Source organism: Anolis sagrei, chromosome 11 (assembly GCF_037176765.1).
Source record: "Anolis sagrei isolate rAnoSag1 chromosome 11, rAnoSag1.mat, whole genome shotgun sequence".
NCBI lineage: Eukaryota > Metazoa > Chordata > Lepidosauria > Squamata > Dactyloidae > Anolis > Anolis sagrei.
Genome location: NC_090031.1, coordinates 28,675,027 through 28,700,220, shown reverse-complemented (window position 1 = coordinate 28,700,220; position 25,194 = coordinate 28,675,027). Strand labels below are relative to the sequence as shown.

Genomic DNA, 25,194 nt, shown 5'->3' with positions numbered 1-25,194 from the left:
AGCCCTTGGGTGTTTCTCAATCTCAGCCACATCCCTGCCATTGCGTATACTGGCATGTATGTGCCATAGCTGAGTGCAGGAGGGGAAATATTTTGGGAAAATGTGGGAAATCTGCAATTTTTGTAATTTCGCCAAATGCACCATGGCGCGATGCAGAGTCCGGCTTCCAGGTCTGCGGTGCCTATGGCATGCCAGCCGCAGTGGTTGCCCCCCTTTTGCCTTCTCCCCGAATCAATCAGCAGGCATCCCACCCCTCATCTCACACCATCTCCATGGCAACGGCCTGAGCCGCTTCTTATTGGCGGTCTCCACGGCGTGTGGCGTGAGTCCCACATCAAAGCCCCAGGAATTTTTGCTCCGGCGGCTCAGAGGAAGGAAGAAGGAGACACGGAGAGCAGAGAGGCGAGGAAGGGATGTGATCGGAAGCAGCGACATGACAGCCAACGTTGGCTGATGCTCCCACGAGTGCAGCTGAGCATGAAGCCAAGCTCCAGCCGAGCAAAGCCTCCTTAGCAAGCGGAAAGAGCCGCCAACGAAATTGCAATTGCAAGACATCGGAGGTGTGCAGTAGCGCTATCGAAGGAGGTGATAACGCCGTCGCCGAGAGCCAAATCTTGCTGGCTTTTTGGGAGGAAAGCAGAGTTCCTGTTTGCTTGCCGTCTCCTCCTTTTGCCAAGCACCAAGGATGCTCTGGAGAATGCCGAAAGAGCTTTCGAAATCCAGAGGTGCGTAACAGCGCTATCGAAGGAGGCAATTGCGCCATTGCCGAGGGCAAAATCTGGGCTAGCTTTGGGGAGGAACGGAGGATTTCAATTTGCTTGCCATCTACACCTTTTCCAAGCAAGAAGGGTGCTCTGAAGGATGCCGAAAGAGCTTTCCAAACCCAGAGGTGCGTAACAGCGCTATCGAAAGAGGCAATTGCGCCATTGCCGAGGGCAACGTTTGGTGGCTTTGGGGAGGAACAGAGGATTTCAATTTGCTTGCCATTCACTCCTTTTCCAAGCATTGGAAGGATGCTCTGAGTCTGCAAAATCAACCCATGGCGTTGGAAAATTCAGAAAATCAAGACATTCCCAGAGGAGTGCAATAGCGCAATTGAAGGTGGCAATAGTGCCATAGGTGAGGGCAAAATTTGGCCTCTTCAGTAGCTTTTGAAGTGAATTAGGAGAGGAAAGGGTATTTGCTTGCCACCTTCTCCTTCTTTGGGTCAAGACATCAGCAGAAGATGAGTAATAGAGTTATTGCGCCGTGGCGAAGGGAGCAATAACGTGTTTGCCAAGGCCAAAAATTGACCTTTTTGGTGGCTTTTGGGGATCAAACAGAAGAGAAGGAAGTGTCCATATTTACTTGTCACTTCTTCCTCTTTCGAGTCAAAATGTTGTTATTGGAAGAGCGTAATACCGCTATTGAGCAGCGGTGAAGAAAGCAGTAACGTATTCGTCAAGGGCAGCTGATTGTTTGGTGACTTTTGGAGTCAAGCAGAAGAGGAAAATAAATTGTCCATATTTGCTTGCCCCTTTTTCCTCCTTCGGGTGAAAATGTTGTCATCGGAGGTGCGTGATACTGCTATTGCACTGCTGTGAACAAAATAACGTATTCGTCAAAGGCAACTGATTGTTTGATTACTTTTGGGGTCAAGCAGAAGCGGAAAAGGAAGTGTTCTTATATGCTTGTCACCTTCCCCTCTTTCAGGTCAAGTTGTCATTGGTGCAGATGCGTAATAGCTCTATATTGCAAGGCGAGGGATGCAATAATGCTATCGCCGAAGACAAATACATAGCAGTTTGTGAGAGGGACAAAAAGAGCTTCTATTTGCTTGACTTCTTTTCCTTCTTCTTAGGGTCAAGACATTAGCAGAGGTGCATAATAGTGCTATTGCGTAACAGTGAAGGAAGCAATAGCGCCATCGCCAAGGGCCAAATCTGGTGTATTTCCTGACTTTTGGGGTGAAACAGAAGACAAAAAGGTGTGTTCAGATTGGCCTGCTATTTCTTCCTCCTCTTGCCAAGCATTGGAAGACCGAAAGAACAACCCACAGTCTTGCAAAACCCAGAGGGTTAAGACATTGTTGACGGAGGTGCGTAATAGCGCTATTTTGAGGTGGCGAAGGACGCAATAACAACGTCTCCCAAGGCAAAACCAGGTTGTTTGGTGGCTTTTTGGAGTGAAATATAGAAGGGAAGAAGGGGTGTTCCTATCGGCTTGCCACCTCCCCTTCCATTAGAAGGTTTTTCTGAGTCCTCCAATGAGAGTGATGTGTCCCATCTTCTCCCTGTTGAGGCCTTCTCGGTGATGCCAGCCGAGTCCTGTGCCAGCCAGAGGCCTCTTGGCTTTGGTGATTGCATCTCTGGTGGGACTCCCTGATACTCAAGATGAAGGACCAAGAGTCAGACGGGTCAGAGCCCCCCGGTGAGGCCACGGCAGGGTCGGCGGAGACGGGGAGCAGCTCTTCCGAACATCGTGAAGCCCACTGTGAAGACGAGGTGCCGTCCCGAGGCAGTTCACCATGTTCCTCAGAACTGGCACAGGAAAGCAGTGGTGGGCAATGCCCATCGGTGCCATCATTGACCCAGGTAAGGACTGTCTCACTATGTTGGCCTATCAGGCCAAGTTGGGCAATGTTATTTTCTGGAAACGTCTATGTTGATGATTTCATGCTGTTTGCTGCCACTTGAACTGCCCTGGCTCAATGCAATGGCCTCCTGGGAGTTGCAGTTTGGTAGGCAAAGGCTAAAGAGAGCTGGGAGATAGGAGTCCTCGCATCTTATCATATTCAAGACCTCCTTGCATCCCTCCATAATGATGTTTGTCCCCATTTAGCATAGTTGCATAACCCTGAAAATCCTGCAATAATAAGGTGTACTGAACAATTGGACGAATCCATGGAGGACCAGTGAACCTCCATGCTCGAAGGCACTCCACCTTAGAAGCTGTAAGGAGCAAATGAGAAAATGCAGAGCTTGCTTGTGCACTTTTGGTTACTTATGAATGGAAACAGGATACTGGAGCTTGTCTGATCTGGATCAGTGGGTTTTTAGCATCAGCGCCTACTTTTGGATTCACTCTGGGATTTTTTTGGGAGCATGGCAACAACATAGTACTATCTATCTATCATCTGTCCATCCATCCATAGTGCCCCCACTTCTCTCTATCCAGCCATCCACCCATCCAGCTATCTGTCTGTCTGTCTGTCTGTCTGTCTGTCTAACCATCCATTCATCCATCCATAGTGCTATCTATCCATCCATCCACCTATAGTGCTATCTATCTATCTATCTATCTATCTATCCATCCATCCATCCATCCATCCATCCATCCATCCATCGTGCCATCTATCTATCTATCTATCTATCTATCTATCTATCTATCTATCTATCTATCTATCTATCCATCCATCCATCCATCCATCCATCCATCCATCCATCTATCCACCCATCCATCCACCCATCCATCCACCTATAGTGCCATCTATCTATCTATCTATCTATCTATCTATCTATCTATCTATCTATCCATCCATCCATCCATCCATCCATCCTTCTATAGTGCCATCTATCTATCTATCTATCTATCTATCTATCTATCTATCTATCTATCTATCCATCCATCCATCCATAGTGCTATCAATCTATCATCTATCTATCTATCTATCTATCTATCTATCTATCTATCTCCATCTATCCATCCATCCATAGTGCTATCTATCTATCTATCTATCCATCCATCCATCCATCTATAGTGCCATCTATCTATCTATCTATCTATCTATCTATCTATCCATCCATCCATCCATCCATAGTGCTATCTATCTATCTATCTATCTATCTATCTATCTATCTATCTATCTATCTATCTATCTATCCATCCATCCATCCATCCATCCATCCATCCATCCATCATGCTATCCATCCATCCATCCATCAATCCATCCATAGTGCTATCTATCTATCTATCTATCTATCTATCTATCTATCTATCTATCTATCTATCTATCTATCCATCCATCCATCCATCCATAGTGCTATCTATCTATCTATCTATCTATCTATCTATCTATCCATCCATCCATCCATCCATAGTGCTATCTATCTATCTATCTATCTATCTATCTATCTATCTATCCATCTATCCATCCATCCATCCACCCATCCATCCACCCATCCATCCACCCACTCACCCACCCACCCACCCACCCACTCATCCATCCATCCATCCATCTATAGTGCCATCTCTCTCTCTCTCTCTCTATCCATCCATCCATCCATCCATCCATCCATCATGCTATCCATCCATCCATCCATAGTGCGTGCTATCTATCTATCTATCTATCTATCTATCCATCCATCCATCCATCCATCCATCCATCCATCCATCCATCCATAGTGCTATCTATCTATCTATCTATCTATCTATCTATCTATCTATCCATCCACCCATCCATCCATCCATCTATAGTGCCATCTCTCTCTCTCTCTCTCTCCATCCATCCATCCATCCATCCATCCACCATCCATCCATCATGCTATCCATCCATCCATCCATCCATAGTGCTATCTATCTATCTATCTATCTATCTATCTATCTATCTATCTATCTATCTATCTATCCATCCACCCATCCATCCATCCATCTATAGTGCCATCTCTCTCTCTCTCCATCCATCCATCCATCCACCATCCATCCATCATGCTATCCATCCATCCATCCATCCATCCATAGTGCTATCTATCTATCTATCTATCTATCTATCTATCTATCTATCTATCTATCTCTATCCATCCATCGTGCTATCTATCTATCTATCTATCTATCTATCTCTATCCATCCATCCCCCCCACAAACACACTGTTATCACATGTATATCCTCTCCCCCCCCATACATCCACACACATTCTATCACCTACCCATCCATCTATATACATATATTCATTCTATCTATCCATACACACATATTCTACATACAACCACACATGCATTCTATCTTTTTTATCCTCTACTTATCCATATATTCATTGTACCAATCTATACACACCCATAAACACACACACACACACACATGTTCTATCATTACCTATCTGTATATGCATTCTGTATATCTATATATCCATATTGACACACAAATTCTATCTATCCATCCACACACATGCAGTTTGTCCATCTATCAATCTATCTGTCTATCAATCAATCTATCAAAGTTAGCATTGAGACGGAAGAGGAAAAGATCTTCGGCCAGCATCTTGTGGAATTGAGTTCCACAGGTGAGGCATTGCCAATGCCCTTGGCCTCTTTTTAAACGGTGAGGCATGTAGGGCAAAGGGATGGGAAATTCGGGATGCGGGGCAACGAAAGGCCCGCAAAGGGAGCTGCTCCACTTCTGCAAAGGTGGCCTCCTCTTTCCGAGGCTTTTGCACCAGATTTGCAGTCTGGATGTGTCACGTTGAGTCATGCTCACCGGGCGTTGCTCCTAATTAGTTTCCCGGACTATGAGGTCTGTCTGACCTTGAAACGGAGAAAAGAGTTGGGGGGGGGGGGGATTCAAACTGACAGCTAGGATAAGGCAAACAGAGACCTTGTCAAACTACAACTCCCAGGACCCTATAGTCAAACTCCAACTCCCAGGGCTCCATATCATTGAGTTAGGGGGGTCCAAAGTGGGTCAACTGCATCCATTCTACAGTGTTGATGCAATCAGAGATCTTGTCAAACTACAACTCCCGGGACTCCATAGTCAAACTGCAACTCCCAGGGCTCCATAGCATTGAGTTATGGGAGTCCAAAGTAAGTCAACCAGCATCCATTCTACAGTGTAGATGTACCCAGAGACCTTGTCAAACTACAACTCCCAGGACTCCATAGCTTTGAGTTATGAGGATTCAAACTATCTCAAACTGCATCCATTCTACAGTGTAGATGTACCCAGAGACCTTGTCAAACTGCAATACCCAGGACTCCATAGCATTGAGTTAGGGCCGTTCAAAGTAGGTCAAACTGCATCCATTATACAGTGTTGATGCACCCAGAGACCTTGTCAAACTACAACTCCCATGACTCCATAGTCAAACTACAACTCCCAGGACTTCATAGCATTGAGTTATGGGGGTTCAAAGTAGGTGAAAGTGCATCCAATCTATAGTGTAGATGCAACCAGATACCTTGTCAAACTACAACTGCCAGGGTTTCATAGCATTATAGGGTTTAATATGTCAAACTGCATCCATTCAACAGTGTAGATGCACCCAGAGACCTTGTCAAACTACAACTCCCAGGATATGTAGCATGGAATTATGGGGACTGAAAGTATGTCAAACTGCATTCATTCCTTGAGTTTAATCAGGTCAATTCAAAAGTCAATCAAACCCTGGAGTGGATTCGCCGCTCCACTGACATGGAAGTGGAAAAGTGATGGGGCTCGGAGACTATAACTCCCATTATCCGGCATCTTCTATCGGATAAGGTCTGAGTCAGAAGGTCGGAGGTGGGATTAGATCCCCAAAACGAGATGATTGATCCCAAGGAATCCACTGTAATGGTTTCTTTGCCTGTGTTTTCCCAGCCTGGAGTGAGTTATCGCTGCCTCCTGCGACAGAACCAGGTCCTTCTCACGGCTTTGGAGGAACTCCAGTCCCGATGCGCCAACCTGAAAAGGGAGAACAGCTTACTGGTGAGGACTCCAGCACCCATCACCCCCAACCATTAGCTCTTTGCCATTTTGAAGATCTTTTAAAAGAGGGTTTTATGTAATTATATTATTATTATTATTATTATTATTATTATTATTATTATTATCTCACTGCCTCTCTCAAAAGAGATTCAAAGTGGCTCACCGTAAAAAATTGCCATTATCCAGGGAATCCACTCCAGGTTTTGGCTCTTGTGGGTGTTCATTTCGCCTCTTCAAAACCCGGCACGGATTTTTTTCCAAGCCCCACCGGAAGGGCCGGTGCCCCATTGGGGGTGGAAACTGAGGCAAAACCGCCTCGTAAATATTCAGGACGTGCTTTTCTCTGATCTGTTTTGCCCTCCCAGCGCAAGAGCTGCTTCCCGGAGACGCAGGAGAAAGTACGGCACCTGAAGAGGAAGAACGCGGAGCTGGCGGTGATAGCTAAGCGGCTGGAAGAGCGAGCCAGGAAGCTACAGGAAGCCAACCTCAAAGTGGTAAGAAAGACCTTGAGCTTCCAACTGAGAGCAACGAGGCTCTCGTCATCCCTTTGCATCTCTGGATGCTAACTTGGTCCAAAGAGTAGTAGCAGTAGTAGTAGTAGTAGTAGTAAAAGAAGTAGTAGTAGTAGTAAAAGAAGAAGAAATAGTAATAGAAGAAGTAGTCATAGTAGTTATAGTAGTAGTAGAAGTAGTCATAGTAGTAATAGAAGTAGTAGAATCATTTATTTATTTACTATATTTCTACCCCTCTCTATCTCACCCCAAAGGGGACTCAGAGTGGCTTACCGTTAAATAATAGTACTTGAATAAATAATAGTGGTAGTAATAATAGAAGTAGAAGAAGACGTAGTAATAGAAGAAATAATAATAGCAGAAGTAGCAGTCATAGTAGTAAAAGTAGAAGTAGTAGTAGAAATAGTAGTACTTATGGAAGTAGTAGAAGTAGCAGTAAAAGAAGTCGTAGTAGCAATAATAGTACTTGAAGTAGTAGTTGAAGAAATATTCGTAGAAATCATAGTAGCAGTAGCAATAGAAGTAGTAGTAGAAATAGTAGTACTTATGGAAGTAGTAGACGTAGCAGTAAAAGAAGTCGTAGTAGCAATAATAGTACTTGAAGTAGTAGTAGAAGAAATATTAGTAGAAGTAGTAGTAGAAATCATAGTAGCAGTAGCAATAGTAGTAGAAGTAGTAGAATCAGTAGTAATAGAAGTAGCAGTAAAAGAAGTCATAGTAGCAATAATAGTACTTGAAGTAGTAGAAGAAATATTAGTAGAAGTAGAAGTCATAGTAGCAGTAGCAATAGAAGAAGAAGTAGAATCAATAGTAGTAATATACATAGTAGTAAATGAAGTCATAGTAGCAATAATAGTACTTGTAGTGGTAGAAGTCATAGTAGCAGTAGCAATCAAAGAAGTAGTAGAAGTAGCAGTAGAATCAATAGTAGTAATAGAAGTAGTAGTAGTAGAAGTCATAATAATAGTAGGAACAGTAGATGCAGCAATAGAAGAAGTAGAAATAGTAGTAAAAGAAGTTGTAGCAATAATAGCAACTGAAGTAGTAGTAGAAGAAATATTAGTAGTAGTATAAGTAGTAGGAGCAGTGGATGTAGTAATAGAAGTAGTAGAAGTAGTAATAGAAGAAATAGTAGTAGTATATGTAGTAATAGAAGGAGGAGGAGGAGGAGGAGTAATAGAAGAAGAAATAGGAGTAGTAATATGGCTCAAAGCTATAGGAGCTGTAGTTTTACAGTCTTTCAAAACACTGGGTCCTTACCAGGCTATAACTCCCAGGACCCCCCTTAGTATTGAGTCGTGGCACTGAATGTGGGGTCAAACTGCACCACAACATCATGGTTGTTTTCTACGGCGCAGGTGAGCACACCGATGGCTGTGAAGGGCCCCTGTGCCGGCCTCTGCAAGAAAGCCTTGGCCCGGCAGCGGGTGATGGACCTCCGGGAACAAGCGGGGGTCCTCCTGGCCAAGGACAAGCAGATCAACGCCCTGCAGAGGGAATGCCAGGAACTCCGGGCCAAAGTCCCTGCTGGCAAGGTGAGGCACCTCCACCAGGCTTGCCAACTGTGGGGACAGATGTAGGACCCTAACTTTGGAAGGAACCCCAAGGCCATTCAGCCCAACCCTCTAAGGATCATGGATGGATGGGTGGATGGATGGATGGATGGATGGATGGATGGATGGATGGATGGATGGAGAGAGAAGTTTGGAAGGGCCATCCTGTTCAACCCCCTTAGATACATAGACAGAGATGGATGGATGGATAGAGTTGGAAGGGACCTCAAGGGCCACCTGTACAACCCCCTAAGATAAAATGTAGGGATGGATGGAAGGAAAGAAAGAAAGAGATATGGTATAATCTTAGAATCCTAGAGTTGGAAGACACCCCAAGGCCATCCAGACCAACCCTCTAAGGCTCATTGGATGGATGGAAGGATGGAGAGGGAGAAGTTTGGAAGGGTTCCCATGCCATACTGTTCAACTTCCTTAGATACATAGAAAGAGATGGATGGATGGAATTCTAGAGTTGGAAGAGATTTTTAGGGCCACTAGGACAACCCCCTAAGATAGAAAGGTAGGGATGGATGGATAGGATCTTAGAGTTGGAAGGAACGTCAAGGGCCATCAGTAAAAACCCCTAAGATAGAAAGGTAGAGATGGATGGATAGAGTTTGAATGGACCTCAAGGTCCACCAGTACAACCCACTAAGATAGAAAGGTAGGGATGGATGGATAGAATCTTAGAGTTGGAAGGGACCTCAAGGTCCACCAGTACAACCCCCTAAGATAGAAAGGTAGGGATGGATGGATAGAATCTTAGAGTTGGATGGGACCTCAAGGTCCACCAGTACAACCCCTTAAGATAGAAAGGTAGAGATGGATGGATAGAGTTGGAAGGGACCTCAAGGTCCACCAGTACAATCCCCTAAGATAGAAAGGTAGGGATGGATGGATAGAATCTTAGAGTTGGATGGGACCTCAAGGGCCACCAGTACAATCCCCTAAGATAGAAAGGATGGATGGATGGATGGATGGATAGATAGATAGATAGATAGATAGATAGAATCTTAGAGTTGGAAGAGACCTCAAGGGCCACCAGTACAATCCCCTAAGATAGAAAGGTAGGGATGGATGGATGGATAGATAGATAGAATCTTAGAGTTGGAAGGGATCTGACGGGCCACCAGCACAACCTCCTAAGATAGAAAGGTAGGGATGGATGGATGGATGGAAGGAAGGAAGGAAAGAAAAAAAGAAGAATCTGAGGATCCTAGAGTTGGAAGAGACCCCAATGGCCATACTATTTTGTTTTTGTTGTGGTTGTTTTTGTTGTTACCATCATCATCATCATCCCACATCTCCTAGTGGCTTGACTCTTGTAAGATAAATGGGTGGATGGGTGGATGGACAGACAGAATCCTCGAGTTGAAAGAGGTTCCAAAGGTCAAGATACATTGGGTGGATGGATAGATGAATGAATAGATACATGGCCATGCTGTTCTTTTGTTGCTGTCATTGACTTCCATGGATATAGAAACTATATTCATTATGGATTCAGCCTCGAAACGCATTGGCCTTTTTTGCTGCCGCATTGTGCTGTTGACTCACGTTGACCTAGATCCCTTTCCCAGGGGCCGTTTTCCAAGCCAGATGTCCTCCCTTTCTATCATGCCTTTTGCCATCCGTAGCAAGGATTGGGACAAACACCCAGTGGGTCTTTCTCCTTAGGAAGAACCTTCTCGGCTCCTGGATTTCCACCAGCTCCTCCGTGAATCCCAAAAAGAGGTCCTGCGCCTCCAAAGGCAGATTGCCTTGAAGAGTTTCAAAGGTCAGGCGGGCCCAAAAGCTGACAAACCCATCCCGGTGGGCCCCACCAAGGTTTGGGGTCCGCAGCGGAGGGCGAGAATCGAACCCTGCTCCAACGGCTTGCTTCCTTCGCGGACAACCAGACGGTCCCTTCCGACCCACAAGGTATGATGGATTCATCTTATATCCTTACAGTCCTGGCCCGTTGACTATGAACAATTCCCTCCAAACCCCTCCAGGAATCAAATTTCAACGTATCAGGTCTGTGTGCCAAGTTTGGTCCAGATCCATCAATGTTTGGATTCACAGTGCCCTCTAGATGTAGGTGAACTACAACTCCCCAAATGAAGGTGAATTTTCTCCAAAGATATCCAGTATTTTTTGCTGGTCATGGGGGCTCTGTGTGCCAAGTTTGGTCCAATTCCATCTTTGGTGGAGTTCAGAGTGCTCATTGATTGCAGGTGAACTATAAATCCCAGTAGCTACAACTCCAAAGTGTCCAGGCCCATTCCCCTCAAAAACCACCAGTATTCAGATTTGGATGTATTGGGTATGCATGCCAGGTTTGGTCCAGATCCATTCTTGTTTGGGTCCATAGTACGCTCTGGATGTAGGTGAACTACAACTCCTCTCAATCCCTCCAAAGACTTCCAGTGTTTTTTGTTGGTCATGGGGCTCTGTGTGCCAAGTTTGGTCCAATTCCATCTTTGGTGGAGTGGAGAGTGCTCTTATATTGCAGGGGAACTATACATCCCAGAACCTACAACTCCTATAAATCATGGTGAATTCTCCCAAACCTCTCTAGTATGTTCAGTTGCTGATCAATTCCCGTTTGCTGTGTGCTATAGGAAAGGGTTAACGAAGAGGCAGTGGGCAGGGTCATACAAATTAATTCCACAACAATAGAGAGATCCAGAAACACTGGGATGCCTGTGGTGGAGGAAACACAGAAAACACAGAAAAATCTAAATAAGTGTCTTAAATTATAAACATTATTAACATTAATAACAGTGTTCTAAAATCTAAATAATAGTCTTCTAAATAATAATAATAATAATAATAATAATAATAAAGTGTATTAAAATCTAAGTAAAATAAGTCTCCTAAAATCTAAATAATAAGTCCTATGATCAGAATAATATTAATAATGTCCTCATATCTAAATTAAATAATATAGTGTCCTAATAACAACAATAATAATTAAAATAAGTGTCCGAATAAGTCCTGTAATCTGAATAATAATAACATCCTAATACCTAAAATAAATAAGTGTCCTAATAATAATAATAAAACAAGTGTCCTAAAATCTAAATAAGTCCTATAATCTGAATATTAATAATAATAATGTCCAAATATATAAATTAAATTAAATAATGTCCTAATAATAATAATAATAAGTGTCCTAAAATCTAAATAAGAAATCCTATATTCTGAATAATAATAATAATGTCCAAATATCTAAATTAAATTAAAGTCATAGCGATAATAATAATAAGTGTCCTAAAATCTAAATAATAAGTCCTATAATCTGAATAATAATAATAATAATAATAATGTCCTAATATCTAAGTAAAATAAAATATTATTAAATATAATAATAATAATAATAATAAAAGTGTCCTAAAATCTACATAATAAGTCCTATAATCTGAATAATAATAATAATGATGATGATGATGATGATGATTATAATAATGTCCTAAAATCTAAATAAAATAAAATATTATTAATTAAATATAATAATAACAATAGTGTCCTTAAATATTTTTTAGAAAATCGTATAGGCTTTCAGAACATGGCCTTGAAGGAAGGTAACGTGTGTATGGCTCATGCCTACACGTGAAAAGGGAGCTGAGGTGGTTTAAATGCCCATAGGCTTGAAAGGAAACGCGGGCAAGCCAGGGTGTATGTGTGCATAGGCACGCACGCAGGCTGTTTTGGCCCTTAAGCCTGACACGTGTCAGGCTTCTAACGCACGTGGGAACGCTCCCTGGGGATTAAACGGGAAGAAAGAGGGTGAAGATTTCCCCCTGTTTGCTTTGCATTCGACTTGTCCTCCTCCCCCCCTTCTGCGAGCCAAATGGTACGTCCCGGCTATTGCAAAGCAATAGCCGGGACGTACCATTTGGTTCGCAGAAGGGGGCGAAAAAGGACAAGTCGCATGCCAAAGTCCCCTCCTTCTATTAGCGGCAGAATGGTTCAGTCCGCCTTGGCGAGGAGCTGTCCGCGGTGCTGAATCCAGGCAGGTAGGGCGATTGCGCAGGCGCAGTAGGCCCCAAGCTGGTTTCTGCACTTTTGGGGTCTTCCAAAGGGGTGTTTTTAAAACAAGGGGGTAAAAATGGGGAAACGGAGGGTTGAGTACATTATCCGGACCACTTTTTAGCCTCCTTTTTAAGAACCCCCCCAAACAAAAATATATTATGTCCTGGTAACTGATTGCAGCCTCTGAGCATGTGCAGAGTGCTTTCTCCATTTCCCCCCCAATGAGGAGCATTGGAGGATGTAGCCTGTAGAAGGAATGGATTCTAAAACATATGGAATTGGTTTCTGAGGAGATTTGGGGCGATAATGTTGACAGAAAGTGGCCTCTGAGCATGTGCAGAGTGTTTTCCCTTTTCCCTCCCATTGAGGAGCATTGGAGGATGTAGACTCTGGAAGGAATGGATTCTAAAACATGTTGAATTGGTTTCTGAGGTGATTTGGGGCACTAATGTTAAAAGAGAGCGGCCTCTGAGCATATGTAGAGTGTTTTCACCTTTCCCTTCCAGTGGGGAGCATTGGAGTATGTAGACTCTAGAAGGAATGGATCCTAAATCGCATAGAATTGGTTTCTGAGATGATTTGGTGTCCTAATGTTGAAAGAGAGTGGCCTCTGAGCATGTGCAGAGTGCTTTCCCTTTTCCCTCCCATTGAGAAGCATTGGAGGATGTAGCCTCTGGAAGGAATGGATTCTAAAACATATAGAATTGGTTTCTGAGATGATTTGGGGGCTAATGTTGAAAGAGAGTGGCCACTGAGCATGTGCAAAGTGCTTCCCCTCTTTCCTAGGCTGGAGAATGTAGCCTCCAGAGTGGCTAGATATGGTGGTAACAACAACAACAACAACAACAACAATAATAATGTTGAAAGCCTCTGAGCATGTGCAGAGTGCTTTCCCCTCTTTCCTAGGCTGGAGAATGTGGCCTCCAGAGTGGCTAGATATGGTGGTAATAATAATAACAATAATAATAATAATAATGTTGAAAGATAGCGGCCTCTGAGCATGTACAGAGTGCTTTCCCTTTTCCTCCCAATAAAGGGCATTGGAGGATGTAGACTCTGGAAGGATTGGATTGTGAATCGTATAGAATTGGTTTTTGATGTGATTTGGGGTCCTAATGATGAAAGAGATTGGCCTCTGAGCATGTGCAGAGTGCTTTCCCCATTTCTCTCCCATTGAGGAGCATTGGAGTCTATAGCCTTTGGAAGGAATGGATTCTAAATCATATAGAATTGGTTTCTGATGTGATTTGGGGCACTAATGTTGAAAGAGAGTGGCCTCTGTGCACGTGCAGAGTGCTTTCCCCTCTTTCCTAGGCTGGAGAATATGGCCTCTAGGGTGGCTAGATATCGGAATAATAATAATAATAATAATAATAATAATAATAATAATAATAATGCTGACAAAATTACCATCTGCCAGCTGCAGAAGGCCACCTTACTGGGATCTGCACACATTATTCGCCGATATATCACACAGTCCTAGACATTTGGGAAGTGTCCGACGTGTAATCCAATTCAACAGCCAGCGGAATTTCTGCTGTGGACTCATCCTGTTGTGTTTCAAATAATAATAATAATAATAATAATAATAATAATAATACTTTATTTATTGTATCAGAAGTGAATCAAGGGTACGGTTGTAATACATTAAAAAGACTTGGCATTATACTAAATGTCCTTTGACCAGTAGCTGGCCACGTGGAGTGCCTCTGGTGTTTCTCTAAGTACTTCCTCCATTGTGCATTGTAGTAAGTGGTCTGTGGTTTGCTCTTCTCCGCACTCGCATGTCGTGGACTCCACTTTGTAGCCTCATTTCTTAAGGTTGGCTCTGCATCTCGTGGTGCCAGAGTGCAGCCTGTTCAGTGCCTTCCAAGTCACCCAGTCTTCTGTGTGCCCAGGAGGGAGTCTCTCATTTGGTATCAGCCATAGATCGAGTTTCCGAGTTTTAGCCTGCCACTTTTGGACTCTTGTTTGCTGAGGTGTTCCTGCGAGTATCTCTTAGGAAGCCATTTCTTGATTTAAGGTGTTGGCATGCTGGCTGATATCTGAACTGAGACTGGGCCAGATATGTCACTGCCTGGTCCTTTTATTATTGGCTGCTACTTCCTGGTGGATGTCAGGTGATGCGATACCAGCTAAACAGTGTAATTTCTCCAGCGGCGTGGGGCATAGGCATCCTGTGATAATGTGACCTGTCTCATTAAGAGCCACATCCACTGTTTTAGCATGGTGAGATGTGTCCCAAACTGGGCACATGTACTCAGCATCAGAGTAGTAAAGCGCAAGGGCAGATGTCTTCACTGTGTCTGATTGTAATCCCCAGGTTGTGCCACTCCGCTTTTGTATGATATTATTTCTAGTATCCACTTTTTTCTTGATAGTCAAGCAGTGCTTCTTATAAGTCAGAGCATGGTCCAGAGTGACTCCCAGGTATTTGGGTATGCTGCAATGCTCCAGTGGGATTCCTCCCCAGGTCATCCTCAGAGCTTGAGATGCTTGTCTGTTCTTAAGATGGAAAGCACACATATGCATTTTAGATGGATGAGGAATCATCTGGTTTTCCCTGTAATAGGCAGTAAGAGTACCTAAAGCTTTGGAGAGCTTCTGTTCAACCATTTCAAAATTCTCTACTTGGGTAGTGATGGCACGATCGTCAGCGTAGATGAAACTCTTTGTCCCTTGTGGAAGTGGCTGGTTATTTGTGTAAATGTTAAACATGAATGCAGCAAGCACGCTCCCCTGAGGCAGGCCGTTCTTCTGTTTTTGCCATCTGCTTCTCTGGTCCTGGAACTCAACAAAAAAGCTCCTGTTTTGTAGCAGATTTCCTATGAAGTGGGTGAAGTGGTCATCCTTTGTGATATTATACATTTTTCTCAGGAGGAGGCAATAATTTAGAGTATCATAAGCTGCTGATAGGTTTATGAAGACAGTGCCTGTAATCTGCTGCCTTTCAAAGCCATCTTCTATGTGCTGAGTCAGGTTCAGCACTTGCGATGTGCAGCTTTTGCCTTTCCTGAAGCCAGCTTGCTGTGGGATCATGCATGGGTCTATTTTTTCCCATAATTCTATGTAAAATACCTTATTATTATTATTTTAAGTCTGCTCCCATTGTATTGCTTTCCCCCCGTTAAAATGCAGTAAATACCCAGCAAAGGGTTGTTGCTGTAAGGAATAGTGACTATAGGGGGATGATGGGATATGCAGTCCCCCCAAAGATCCCTTTTTCTCATGCCTTTTGGAAGGCGTAGCTTTCATAATGTGGGCATTTTTCTCCCTTTGCAGCCTGTTTCTTTGCCCAACGATGGAGAGGAATCCCGACTCCCCATAAAAAGAGGGGTTTTGGCATCACCCGCCCCCGAAATCAAACAGCAAATCCAGCGACTGGTGAGCTTGCCAAGCTTTTCTTCCCCTCCTCAAAGGAATTGGTTGGGATCCGCTCTGGGTTCTAGTCAGAACTTTACAATGGCTTTTCAATCAGGAGATAGGAGCTCTTCTTGGGATCCCATTGCATTTGGAAACCACAATTCTCAGGAATCCCATAACATTTGGAAACTATAATTCTCGAGATCCCATAACATTGGGAAACTACAAGTCCCAGGATGCCATAGCATTTGGTAACTACAATTCTCAGAATCCCATAACATTGGGAAACCACAATTCTCAGGAATCCCATAACATTTGGAAACTATAATTCTCAGGATCCCATAGCGTTGGGAAACTACAAGTCCCAGGATGCCATAGCATTTGGAAACTACGATTCTCAGAATCCCATAGCATTTGGAAACTATAATTCTCAGCATCCTATAGCATGGGAAATTACAATTCTCAGAATTCCATAGCATTGGGAAGCTCCAATTCTCAGGACTGCTTAGCATTGGGAAACTACAATTCCCAGGATTCCATAAATTTAGAAACTACTATAATTCATGAGATCCCATAGCATTTGGAAATGATATTTCTCATGATCTTATAGCACTATAATTCTTGGAAGCTATAATTCTTGAGATCCCATAGCATTTGAAAACTATAATTCTCAGGATCCCATAGCATTGAGCCTAGTAGTTCATTCTCCAGTATTGATTCAGCCTCAGATTTCAATCTAGGCCTCAAAGGAGCTCTCCAAGGTGCTGAACCCCATCAATTACTCAATTCAGCACCTTGGAGAACTGTCTATAAAACCAGGAGTGGATCCCTAAATGCCCTGCTGACATGGACTCCTCCATTGCTTTGGGTAAGGAGAGAAGTACATGTTCTGTGGGCTTTTTTCCTGACTATAGGGGAGATATAGTTTCTGGAATTTTTACTCTCTTCTCTCAATTTGGTGTCCTTTCCTGTCAGGAATCGGAGCTGAGGAAGAAGCGGAAGCAATGCGAGACCCTCGAGCATGAAGTGAGGAAGAAGCACAAGAGATACGCCGAACTCGTGAGTGTGGCCTTGCCTTGCTTCTCTGCTCTGGCTAGGAGTTTGCAAAGTTTTGAGCTTGAGTTATGTTTTGGTTTCAATGTTTTTTGAGTTCCTTTCCAAGGAGAAGAGGGCATGCTTTTCATAAAGGACTTGATTCTCCCCAAAAGACTGGAAGTTTTGGAGGTTGATTTCCTCCTTTCCCCCCGTGTATTGTACAGGAAACCCAGCTTCAGGAGGTTGCGAGTGAGAATGTCCGTCTGTCAGAAGAGAATGCTCAGCTCCAGGGGCAAGTTGAATGGATAGAGAAGGTAAGGACCCAAGGGAGTTTTCTAGTCTAGAGAGAAGACAGAGATGATAAAAAGGCAACATTTGCACAATGTTTGCATATGCTAATCTAGTGCCCTGGTTAGTAACTTGGATGGAAACCCACCAAAAATACCAGGCACTGGAAGCTCTATTTCAGAGGAAGGAATGACTAAGGAAATCCTCTGAAATCCATTGAGTTTCAGGTCACTTTAAAAGGCATTTATGCATAGAGGGATGGGAAATGAATGAGATGAACTTAATCTCTTAACACAATGAGATGAACTTAACACAATGAGATGAACTTAATCTTTTAACACAAGACTTTTCGAGTTTAGAGAAGATAGAGACTATGAAAGGGTAACATTTGCATAATGTTTTGATATGCTAATCTGGTGCTTTGGTTAGTCCTTGGATGGAAACCCACCAAACATACCAGGAGCTGGAAGCTCTATTTTGAAGGAAAGAATGCCAAAGGAAATCCTCTAAAGTCCATTGGTTCATCATAATTCAACAGGTCACTTGAAGGAGCATTAATAATAATAATAATAATAATAATAATAATAATAATAATAACTTTATTTATACCCCACCACCATCTCCCCAAGGGGACTCGGGGCAGCTTAAATGAGGTCAAGCCCAACAACACATCAGTAAAAACAACAAAGCAATAAGCAAATAAAACAATACAATCATATAACTCACATATAGACAATAACACGCAAATATTTAAAAACCTATGGCCGGGCCAGATGTAAACTATTTATGAACTGAGGGATGGGAAATGAATGAGATGAACTTAATCTCTTAACACAAGACTATTCAAGTCTAGAGAGAAGGACGGAGACTCTAAAAGGGCAACATTTGCATAATGTTTGCATATGTTAATGTGTTGCCCTGGTTAGTCCTTTGATGGAAACCCACCAAACATACCAGGTGCTGGAAGCTCTATTTCGGAGGAAGGAATGCCCAAGGAAATCCTCTGAAGTCCATTGGGTCATCATAAGTCAACAGGTCACTTGAAGGGGCATTTATGAACAGAGGGTTGGGAAATGAATGAAATGAACTTAATCTCTTAACACAAGACTATTCAAGTCTAGAAAGAAGGACGGAGACTCTAAAAGGGCAACATTTGCATAATGTTTGCATGTGCTATTCTGTTGCCCTGGTTAGTCCTTGGATGGAAACTTACCAGAAATGACAGGCACTGGAAGCACTACTTCAGAAGAAAGAATGCCTAAGGAAATCCTCTGAAATCCAACAGGTCACTTGAAAGGACATTTATGCACAGACGGATGGGAAATAAATGAGATGCACTTAATCTCTTAACGCAAGAATATTCAGGTCTAGAGAGAAGGACGGAGACCATAAAAGGGCAACATTTGCATAATGTTTGCATATGCTTATTTGATGCCCTGGTTAGTGCTTGGATGGAAAACCACCAAAAATACCAGGCTCTGGAAGCTCTTAGAGCCTTCTGGTGTGCCCCCTTCTTAGAGTAGACCCATTGTATATTTGTAGGCCTATAATGGACTTCTTATCTAACAGTTTATTCAAGAGATCTACTCTAGCTAGATCTATCTCACAGGAACCTGTTCTTTGAATGCCTTGGGGAACATATATGGTCCATGGGACAACTTCTTAAATGCATCCCTTTCTTAGAGTAGAACCATTGACCTATAGATGGACTTCACACCTAACAATTTATTCAAGAGATTTACTCTAGCTAGAAGTAAGTCATAGGAACCCATTCTTAGAGGTTCTTCAAATGCCTTGGGGACCATACATAGCCCATGAATCACCAGTATATCTCTTCCCTAGAGTAGAGGCATTGCATTAACTTAGAGTACACCCATTAACCTATAGATGGATATCCCACCTAGCAACCGGTTCAAGAGGGCTACTCTAGCTAGATCTAAGCCATAGGAACCCGCTTAGAGGTCCTTCAAAGGTTTTGGAGATTATTCATGGTCCATGGGCAAAATACCCCTTCCTTAGAGTAGACCCATTGACCTATAGATGGACTTCCCATCAAGCAGTTTATTCAATAGGTCTACTCTTCCTAGAAGTAACTCATAGGAATCTATTCTTGGAGGATGAAGACTTTAAAAAGGTATACATTTGCATAATGTTTGCATATGCTAACTAACAGGATTGGATACACAATTCCAGATAAATAGAATATCTGATCTGTATGTGATGGGGGGTTCCACATCACTCGGAAGCTCAATCCAAATTGAATGGCTTTTTCTTGTCCCAGGTTGAGTCCGAAAATGCCGACCTGAGGCTTCGGGTGTCAGAAGTGACCGAGGAACGGGATTCGGCTCTCCAGAAAACCCAAGAACTTGAACACAGGCTGGAGAGTCTTGGGCAAGCGCTCCAGGTGGGTCAGGATTGGGACCCCTCAAGGCAGGAAGGTCATGCCAAGATGGTCACTCTTGCTAGCATTTCAGGACTACAACTCCCAGAATCCCTCCCCCAACACCCTCCAGAAAATGGAGCTTCAGAAAGGAATTTTTTTGGGGTTCTACAACATCTAGAATCTGTTGGGGTTCAGCCTGTGTGTGAACCTGAACCTGATTCTGATTCTCTTATTGTATTTCCTGATGCTAATGTATTTCCTGATGCTAATGAGGATGTTGGTTCTGAGGTCAATGTAGAAGAAACTCCTGCAGCCTTGGAAAGTGAAAGTCCAAATTCCCATGAGAATATTTCAGAGCCAAGCAGTGAACTTTCACTCCCTTCTGGCTCTTCAGAGAATCTGACACCTGGGCTCTCTAATGAAGATAGGAGAGGGCAGATTTGGCAGAGCAGGGGGGAATCGCTAGGTTTACGAAGGTCAGCTAGATTGAGAGAAATGCAAACAAGGCCTTCAAAGCCTTCAGGCATGTCACGTAATAGATTTCTCGGCTTTAAGTGCCTCCCGCCTGGATGCATCTTCAGACCAGGCATCGTTTCAAATTCATGTGCAGACTCTTGCAGTTCTCCTGCTTCCAGTGGCTTTGTTCCAAGGAGTTTTTCTAGTGCTTCAAGTACGGTTAGTGGATTGCTAAAAGGTTCCAGGATTTAGCAGTGTTTTTGATCTTGTTCATGGACATTTCTTGTTGCTGATTTTTACTGTGGCTTTTTACCTTGCATAATTTCCTCTATTTTTGTATTCATCTTTCTTCAATAAAAAGGATTGTTTTTCCTGAAGTCAAGTGTGGTGGATTGTTGTCTTAGGGTCCAGTTTCCTGCTCTGGGTCGCAACAGAATCCTTTGTTTTCTCATTTCACAGCACATGAGAGATGTCGCAGAACGAAGGCAACAGCTGGAACATGACCATGAGAAAGCCTTGCTGGCTTTGCAGAAGAAGAAAGAAGAGATCAAGGAGCTCCAGCAGGTGAGAGGAATATTCGACAAAGGTGGGGTATGGGGGGGGGGGCGGTCACCAGAAGCTACTCCGCTTTGTCTCACTGTTGGTTCTGTCTTTCAGGCTCAAGTCGAGGCTCGGAAAGAGCACGAAGGAGCCGTCCAACTCCTCGAGGTGAGCGCTTTCTTCTCACTGTGGCATCTGCACCTTTCATAAACCATCTTGAACCCCAAGAAGATGTAATGGTTGCCCTAGCAGGCATGGTAATAGTAGCAGTGGCACAATCCAGAATGGTAGGCAATTACCTCTGGTTGTTACTGATGTCGTTTGATTCACAGCAGTGGGTTTCAAGCCTAGAGAGATGTAGAAGTGTTGGTGTCCTCTTTACTCTACTCCTTGACCCCTGTTTTGTTTCCTAACAGGGCTCCTTGGATTGTATGCAGGTACTACCCATTTCCCCCAATTATTCCTCTTCCTGCACCATTTGTTGCCTTTAGGATACCTATGGCAATGAGATGGATATCTCTGACTTCTTGCATTAAGAGATTAAGTTCATCTCATTCATTTCCCATCTCTCTGTGAATAAATGCCTCTTCAAGTGACCTGTTGACTTATGGTGACCAAATAGATTTCAGAGGATTTCCTTAAGCATTCGTTCCTTTGAAACAGAGCTTCCAGCACCTGGTATTTTTTGGTGGTTTTCCATCCAAAGACTAACCAGGGCAGATCCTGCTTAGATTAGACACAATCTGGTGCCCTTTGGTGTGTAGTAAAGGGAAGGGAAAGGGAAGAAGTCCAAATTATGTTTGCATTGGTGATCCAAAGTATGCCCTTGGATCTTGACTTCTTCTGTGCTTCGTAGAAACAGGGTGCCTACCTCGCCAAGTGTATCCCCCTCCTTAGAGTAGACCCATTGTATCTATGTAGAGTAGACCCTTTGATCTATAATGGATTTTTCATCTAACAATTAATTCAAGAGATTTACTCCAGCCATAGCTAACCCATAGGAATCTGTTCTTAGAGGTCCTTCAAGTGTCTTGGGGACCATATATGATCCATTGGTCACCTCCCAAAGTATACAGCTTCCTTAGAATAGACCCATTGCATCAACATAGAATAGACCCACTAACATATAGATGGGCTTCAAGTTTAGCAATTTATTCAAGAAGTCCATTCATGCTTACAGAAAAGATCGCAATATGGAGTCCCATTCATGCTTATAGAGAAGATAGATGAAGATACAGTGTCCCATTCATGCCTATAGAGAAGATGGAGATACAGAGTCCCATTCATGCTTATAGAGTAGATAGATGGAGATATGGAGTCCCATTTGTGCCTATGGAGAGGATATGGTCCATGGGCCACATTTTTCCTACTCCTGTTGTAGACATATCAACGTCAGTTGGGTCTGTCTGAGCCTCTCCTTACCTTCCTAACTGGTCCTCAGTCTGCACCCACTGCCTTCCCCTCCTAATCCAGGCCCGGGTTCAAGAGCTCGAGAACCAATGCCGGAACCACACCGAGCAGTTCAACTTCCTGTGCCAGGAGCTCAAGCGATTCCGGTTCCAGACGGGGAAAATTGGGCACCCGCCACACGCTTCCTCTCCCTCGACCACCATGGTGATGTCGGAGGTCACCTTGGCCTCCTGCTCTCCATCTCCTTCCCCAACACAACACCCAGATCATGGTGTCAAGGAGAAAGGTGAGTAGTGTTGGGAAGAAGACGAATAAAGACTCTCACAAATCCACTCTGGAGGGTGAACTCTAAAGGAGCTCTCCTTGGTCCTGAACATAAGGCCTAATGGGTTTCAGCACCATGGAGAGCTCATTGGGATTCAATGCAATGGATTCAGTGGTCCACAAATAGTGCAGATAATCAGTAGATCTCTGTGTATTAAACAGTAGATGATAGTTATCTATTGTATTTTAATTCTTTGTTGGACTCCCATCTTATGTCTTGAGGAGAGATGGGTAAGAAATAAAAAATGCTGCTGCTGCTGCTGCTACTACTACTACTATTACTACTACTAATACTACAAAGTGGCAGCAGTATGCTTGCTTGCATTTTTTAATGTATGTGTTATAAACAGGGGATACTGCTCTATGTTACGTTTTAATGTTGTGTTGTCAACTGCTTCAAGCTTTGGATAGGTAGAATAATAATAATAATAATAATAATAATAATAATAATAATGGTCTATTTTTAATAGCAACTCTCAAGCAACCCAGAACTATAATTATCTGATATTGACCAATCCTCACACGTATCGTGTAGTTGAGTGTCTACTGTGACTAAGTTAATAATAATGATAATAATAGTAATAATAATAATAATAATAATAATAATGTGAAAACTGTGCCTAATGTGTCATGTTTGGTTTCAGATCGAGTGCTTCTCTCTGGCTCTTCTTCCCGATTCGGGCAGAAAATACAATCCGAGGACGTGGAAGAAGCTCCTCCACCTGGACTATGGCTCCCCGAACATCCCATTGGTTGCGTTGTGGCTAGGAGTCCAGACATGCTCATCCTTCCCGTCACCAACCGCAAGCCCTCCAAGAAAGTGGAATCCCAATCCAGTTCGTCGCGGTCCGAATCCATTCCCACCACCAGTCCAAAATCCTGCCCGACTCCAGAGGTGGGTTTTTGATGTCATACTATAGCTCCCTAGGAAATCATCATCATCATCATCATCATCATCATCATCATCATCTAATAATAATAATAATAATAATAATAATAATTATTATTATTATTATTATTATATCAAACTGCAAAGACTCTGGCACAAGCCAGTAAAGGTGGTCCCAGTGGTGATCGGCACACTGGGTGCAGTGCCTCAAGACCTTGGCCTGCACTAAAAAATAATCACTCAATGATAATAAAGGTATGTTTTCTTTGCCTTCTTGAAGGTGGACACAGCCAGCGAGATGGAAGAGCTGGATATCGACAGTGTCTCTCTAATTCCAGATTCTGAGAGCCACCGGGTAGGGAAGCTCCACGTCTTCCTCGCTCGATACAGGTCAGTGGACTTCAAACTCTTTCTCTTCCCATCCCTTTCTCCATTATTTCCTGACACCTTGGGTTCATATGATTATCCTTGCCCCCTTTCCAGCTACAATCCTTTTGACGGTCCCAATGAAAACCCTGAAGCAGAACTCCCCTTGACGGCTGGAGAGTACATTTACGTCTATGGAGAAATGGATGACGATGGCTTCTTTGAAGGTATATTTATTGTTGAGCTGTGTGCGACCAGCGGGGCTTTCATGACTTCCATGTCAGTGGGGCAGTGAAGCCACTCCAGGCTTCTTCAACCAGGTATTAAGAAGGGCTTCAAGGTACTGAACTCTAAAGGAGTTTTCTAAGGGCCAAACACTCTTCTCCAAAAATTGAATGTGGTCCTTGTGGACTTTTCCAAGGACTGAATGAGTTCTTGAACTACTGACCCTGGACCCAAAGGAGTTCTCCAAGGACCAAACCTGGTCAATAAGGGAGTTCTCCAGAGACCGAATGAGTTCTCCAAGGAATGAACCAGGTCCTAAAGGAGTTCTCCAAGGACTGAACCTGGACCCAAAGGAGTTCTCCAAGGACCAAACCTGGTCATAAAGGAGTTCTCCAAATGCCAAATAAATTCTCCAAGGACTTAATGAGTTCCCCAAGGACTGAACCTGGACCCAAGGGAGTTCTCCAAGGACCAAACCTGGCCATAAAGGAGTTCTCCAAATACCAAATAAGTTCTCCAAGGAATGAATGAGTTCTCCAAGGAATGAACCTGGTCCTAAAGGAGTTCTCCAAGGAATGAACCTGGTCCTAAAGGAGTTCTCCAAGGAATGAACCTGGTCCTAAAGGAGTTCTCCAAGGACCAAACCTGGTCATAAAGTTCTCCAAGGAATGAATGAGTTCTCCAAGGAATGAACCTGGTCCTAAAGGAGTTCTCCAAGGACCAAACCTGGTCATAAGGGAGTTCTCCAAAGACCAAATAAGTTCTCCAGGCAATGAACCAGGTCCTAAAGGAGCTCTCCAAGGACTGAACAGGTTCTCCAAGGACTGAACCTAGTCCTAAAGGAGTTTTCCAAAGACCAAACCTAGTCATAAGGGAGATCTCCAAGGTCTGAATGAGTTCCCCAAGGAACAAACTTGGTCCTAAAAGAGTTTTCCAAAGACTGAACAAATTCTCCAGGTAATGAACCAGGTCCTAAAGGAGTTCTCCAAGGACTGAATAAATTCTCCAAAGACTTAACAAGTTCTCCAGGTAATGAACCAGGTCCTAAAGGAGTTCTCAAAGGACTGAACTTGGTCCTAAGGAAGTTCTCCAAGGACTGATTGAGCTCCCCAAGGAATGAACCAGGTCCTAATGGTGTTCTTCAGGGACTGAATTTGGTCCTAAAGAAGTTCTCC

At 43.4% G+C, this 25,194-nt stretch overlaps 1 protein-coding gene across 6 annotated transcripts in view; it reads left to right on the top strand.

The window, feature by feature from the left end:
* Positions 1-230: 230 nt before the first annotated feature.
* The window catches only part of TSPOAP1 (TSPO associated protein 1), a 45,834-nt gene continuing 20,870 nt past the window's right edge, over positions 231-25,194 (top strand). For 2 of the 6 annotated variants that reach the window (XM_067472096.1, XM_067472095.1), the window contains exons 1-16: positions 232-2,573; positions 6,554-6,661; positions 7,027-7,155; positions 8,532-8,708; positions 10,401-10,643; positions 16,023-16,124; positions 17,079-17,162; positions 17,363-17,452; positions 19,708-19,830; positions 20,725-20,829; positions 20,923-20,973; positions 21,222-21,242; positions 22,279-22,501; positions 23,184-23,434; positions 23,709-23,818; positions 23,912-24,021. In XM_067472096.1, coding sequence (XP_067328197.1) covers positions 2,373-2,573; positions 6,554-6,661; positions 7,027-7,155; positions 8,532-8,708; positions 10,401-10,643; positions 16,023-16,124; positions 17,079-17,162; positions 17,363-17,452; positions 19,708-19,830; positions 20,725-20,829; positions 20,923-20,973; positions 21,222-21,242; positions 22,279-22,501; positions 23,184-23,434; positions 23,709-23,818; positions 23,912-24,021 — 2,128 coding nt within the window. In that variant the 5' untranslated portion in view covers positions 232-2,372. Of the gene's footprint in view, positions 2,574-6,553; positions 6,662-7,026; positions 7,156-8,531; positions 8,709-10,400; positions 10,644-12,641; positions 12,725-16,022; positions 16,125-17,078; positions 17,163-17,362; positions 17,453-19,707; positions 19,831-20,724; positions 20,830-20,922; positions 20,974-21,221; positions 21,243-22,278; positions 22,502-23,183; positions 23,435-23,708; positions 23,819-23,911; positions 24,022-25,194 lie in introns of those variants that run through there. The other 4 variants (XM_067472097.1, XM_060768353.2, XM_067472098.1 and 1 more) reach the window with 4 other exon arrangements.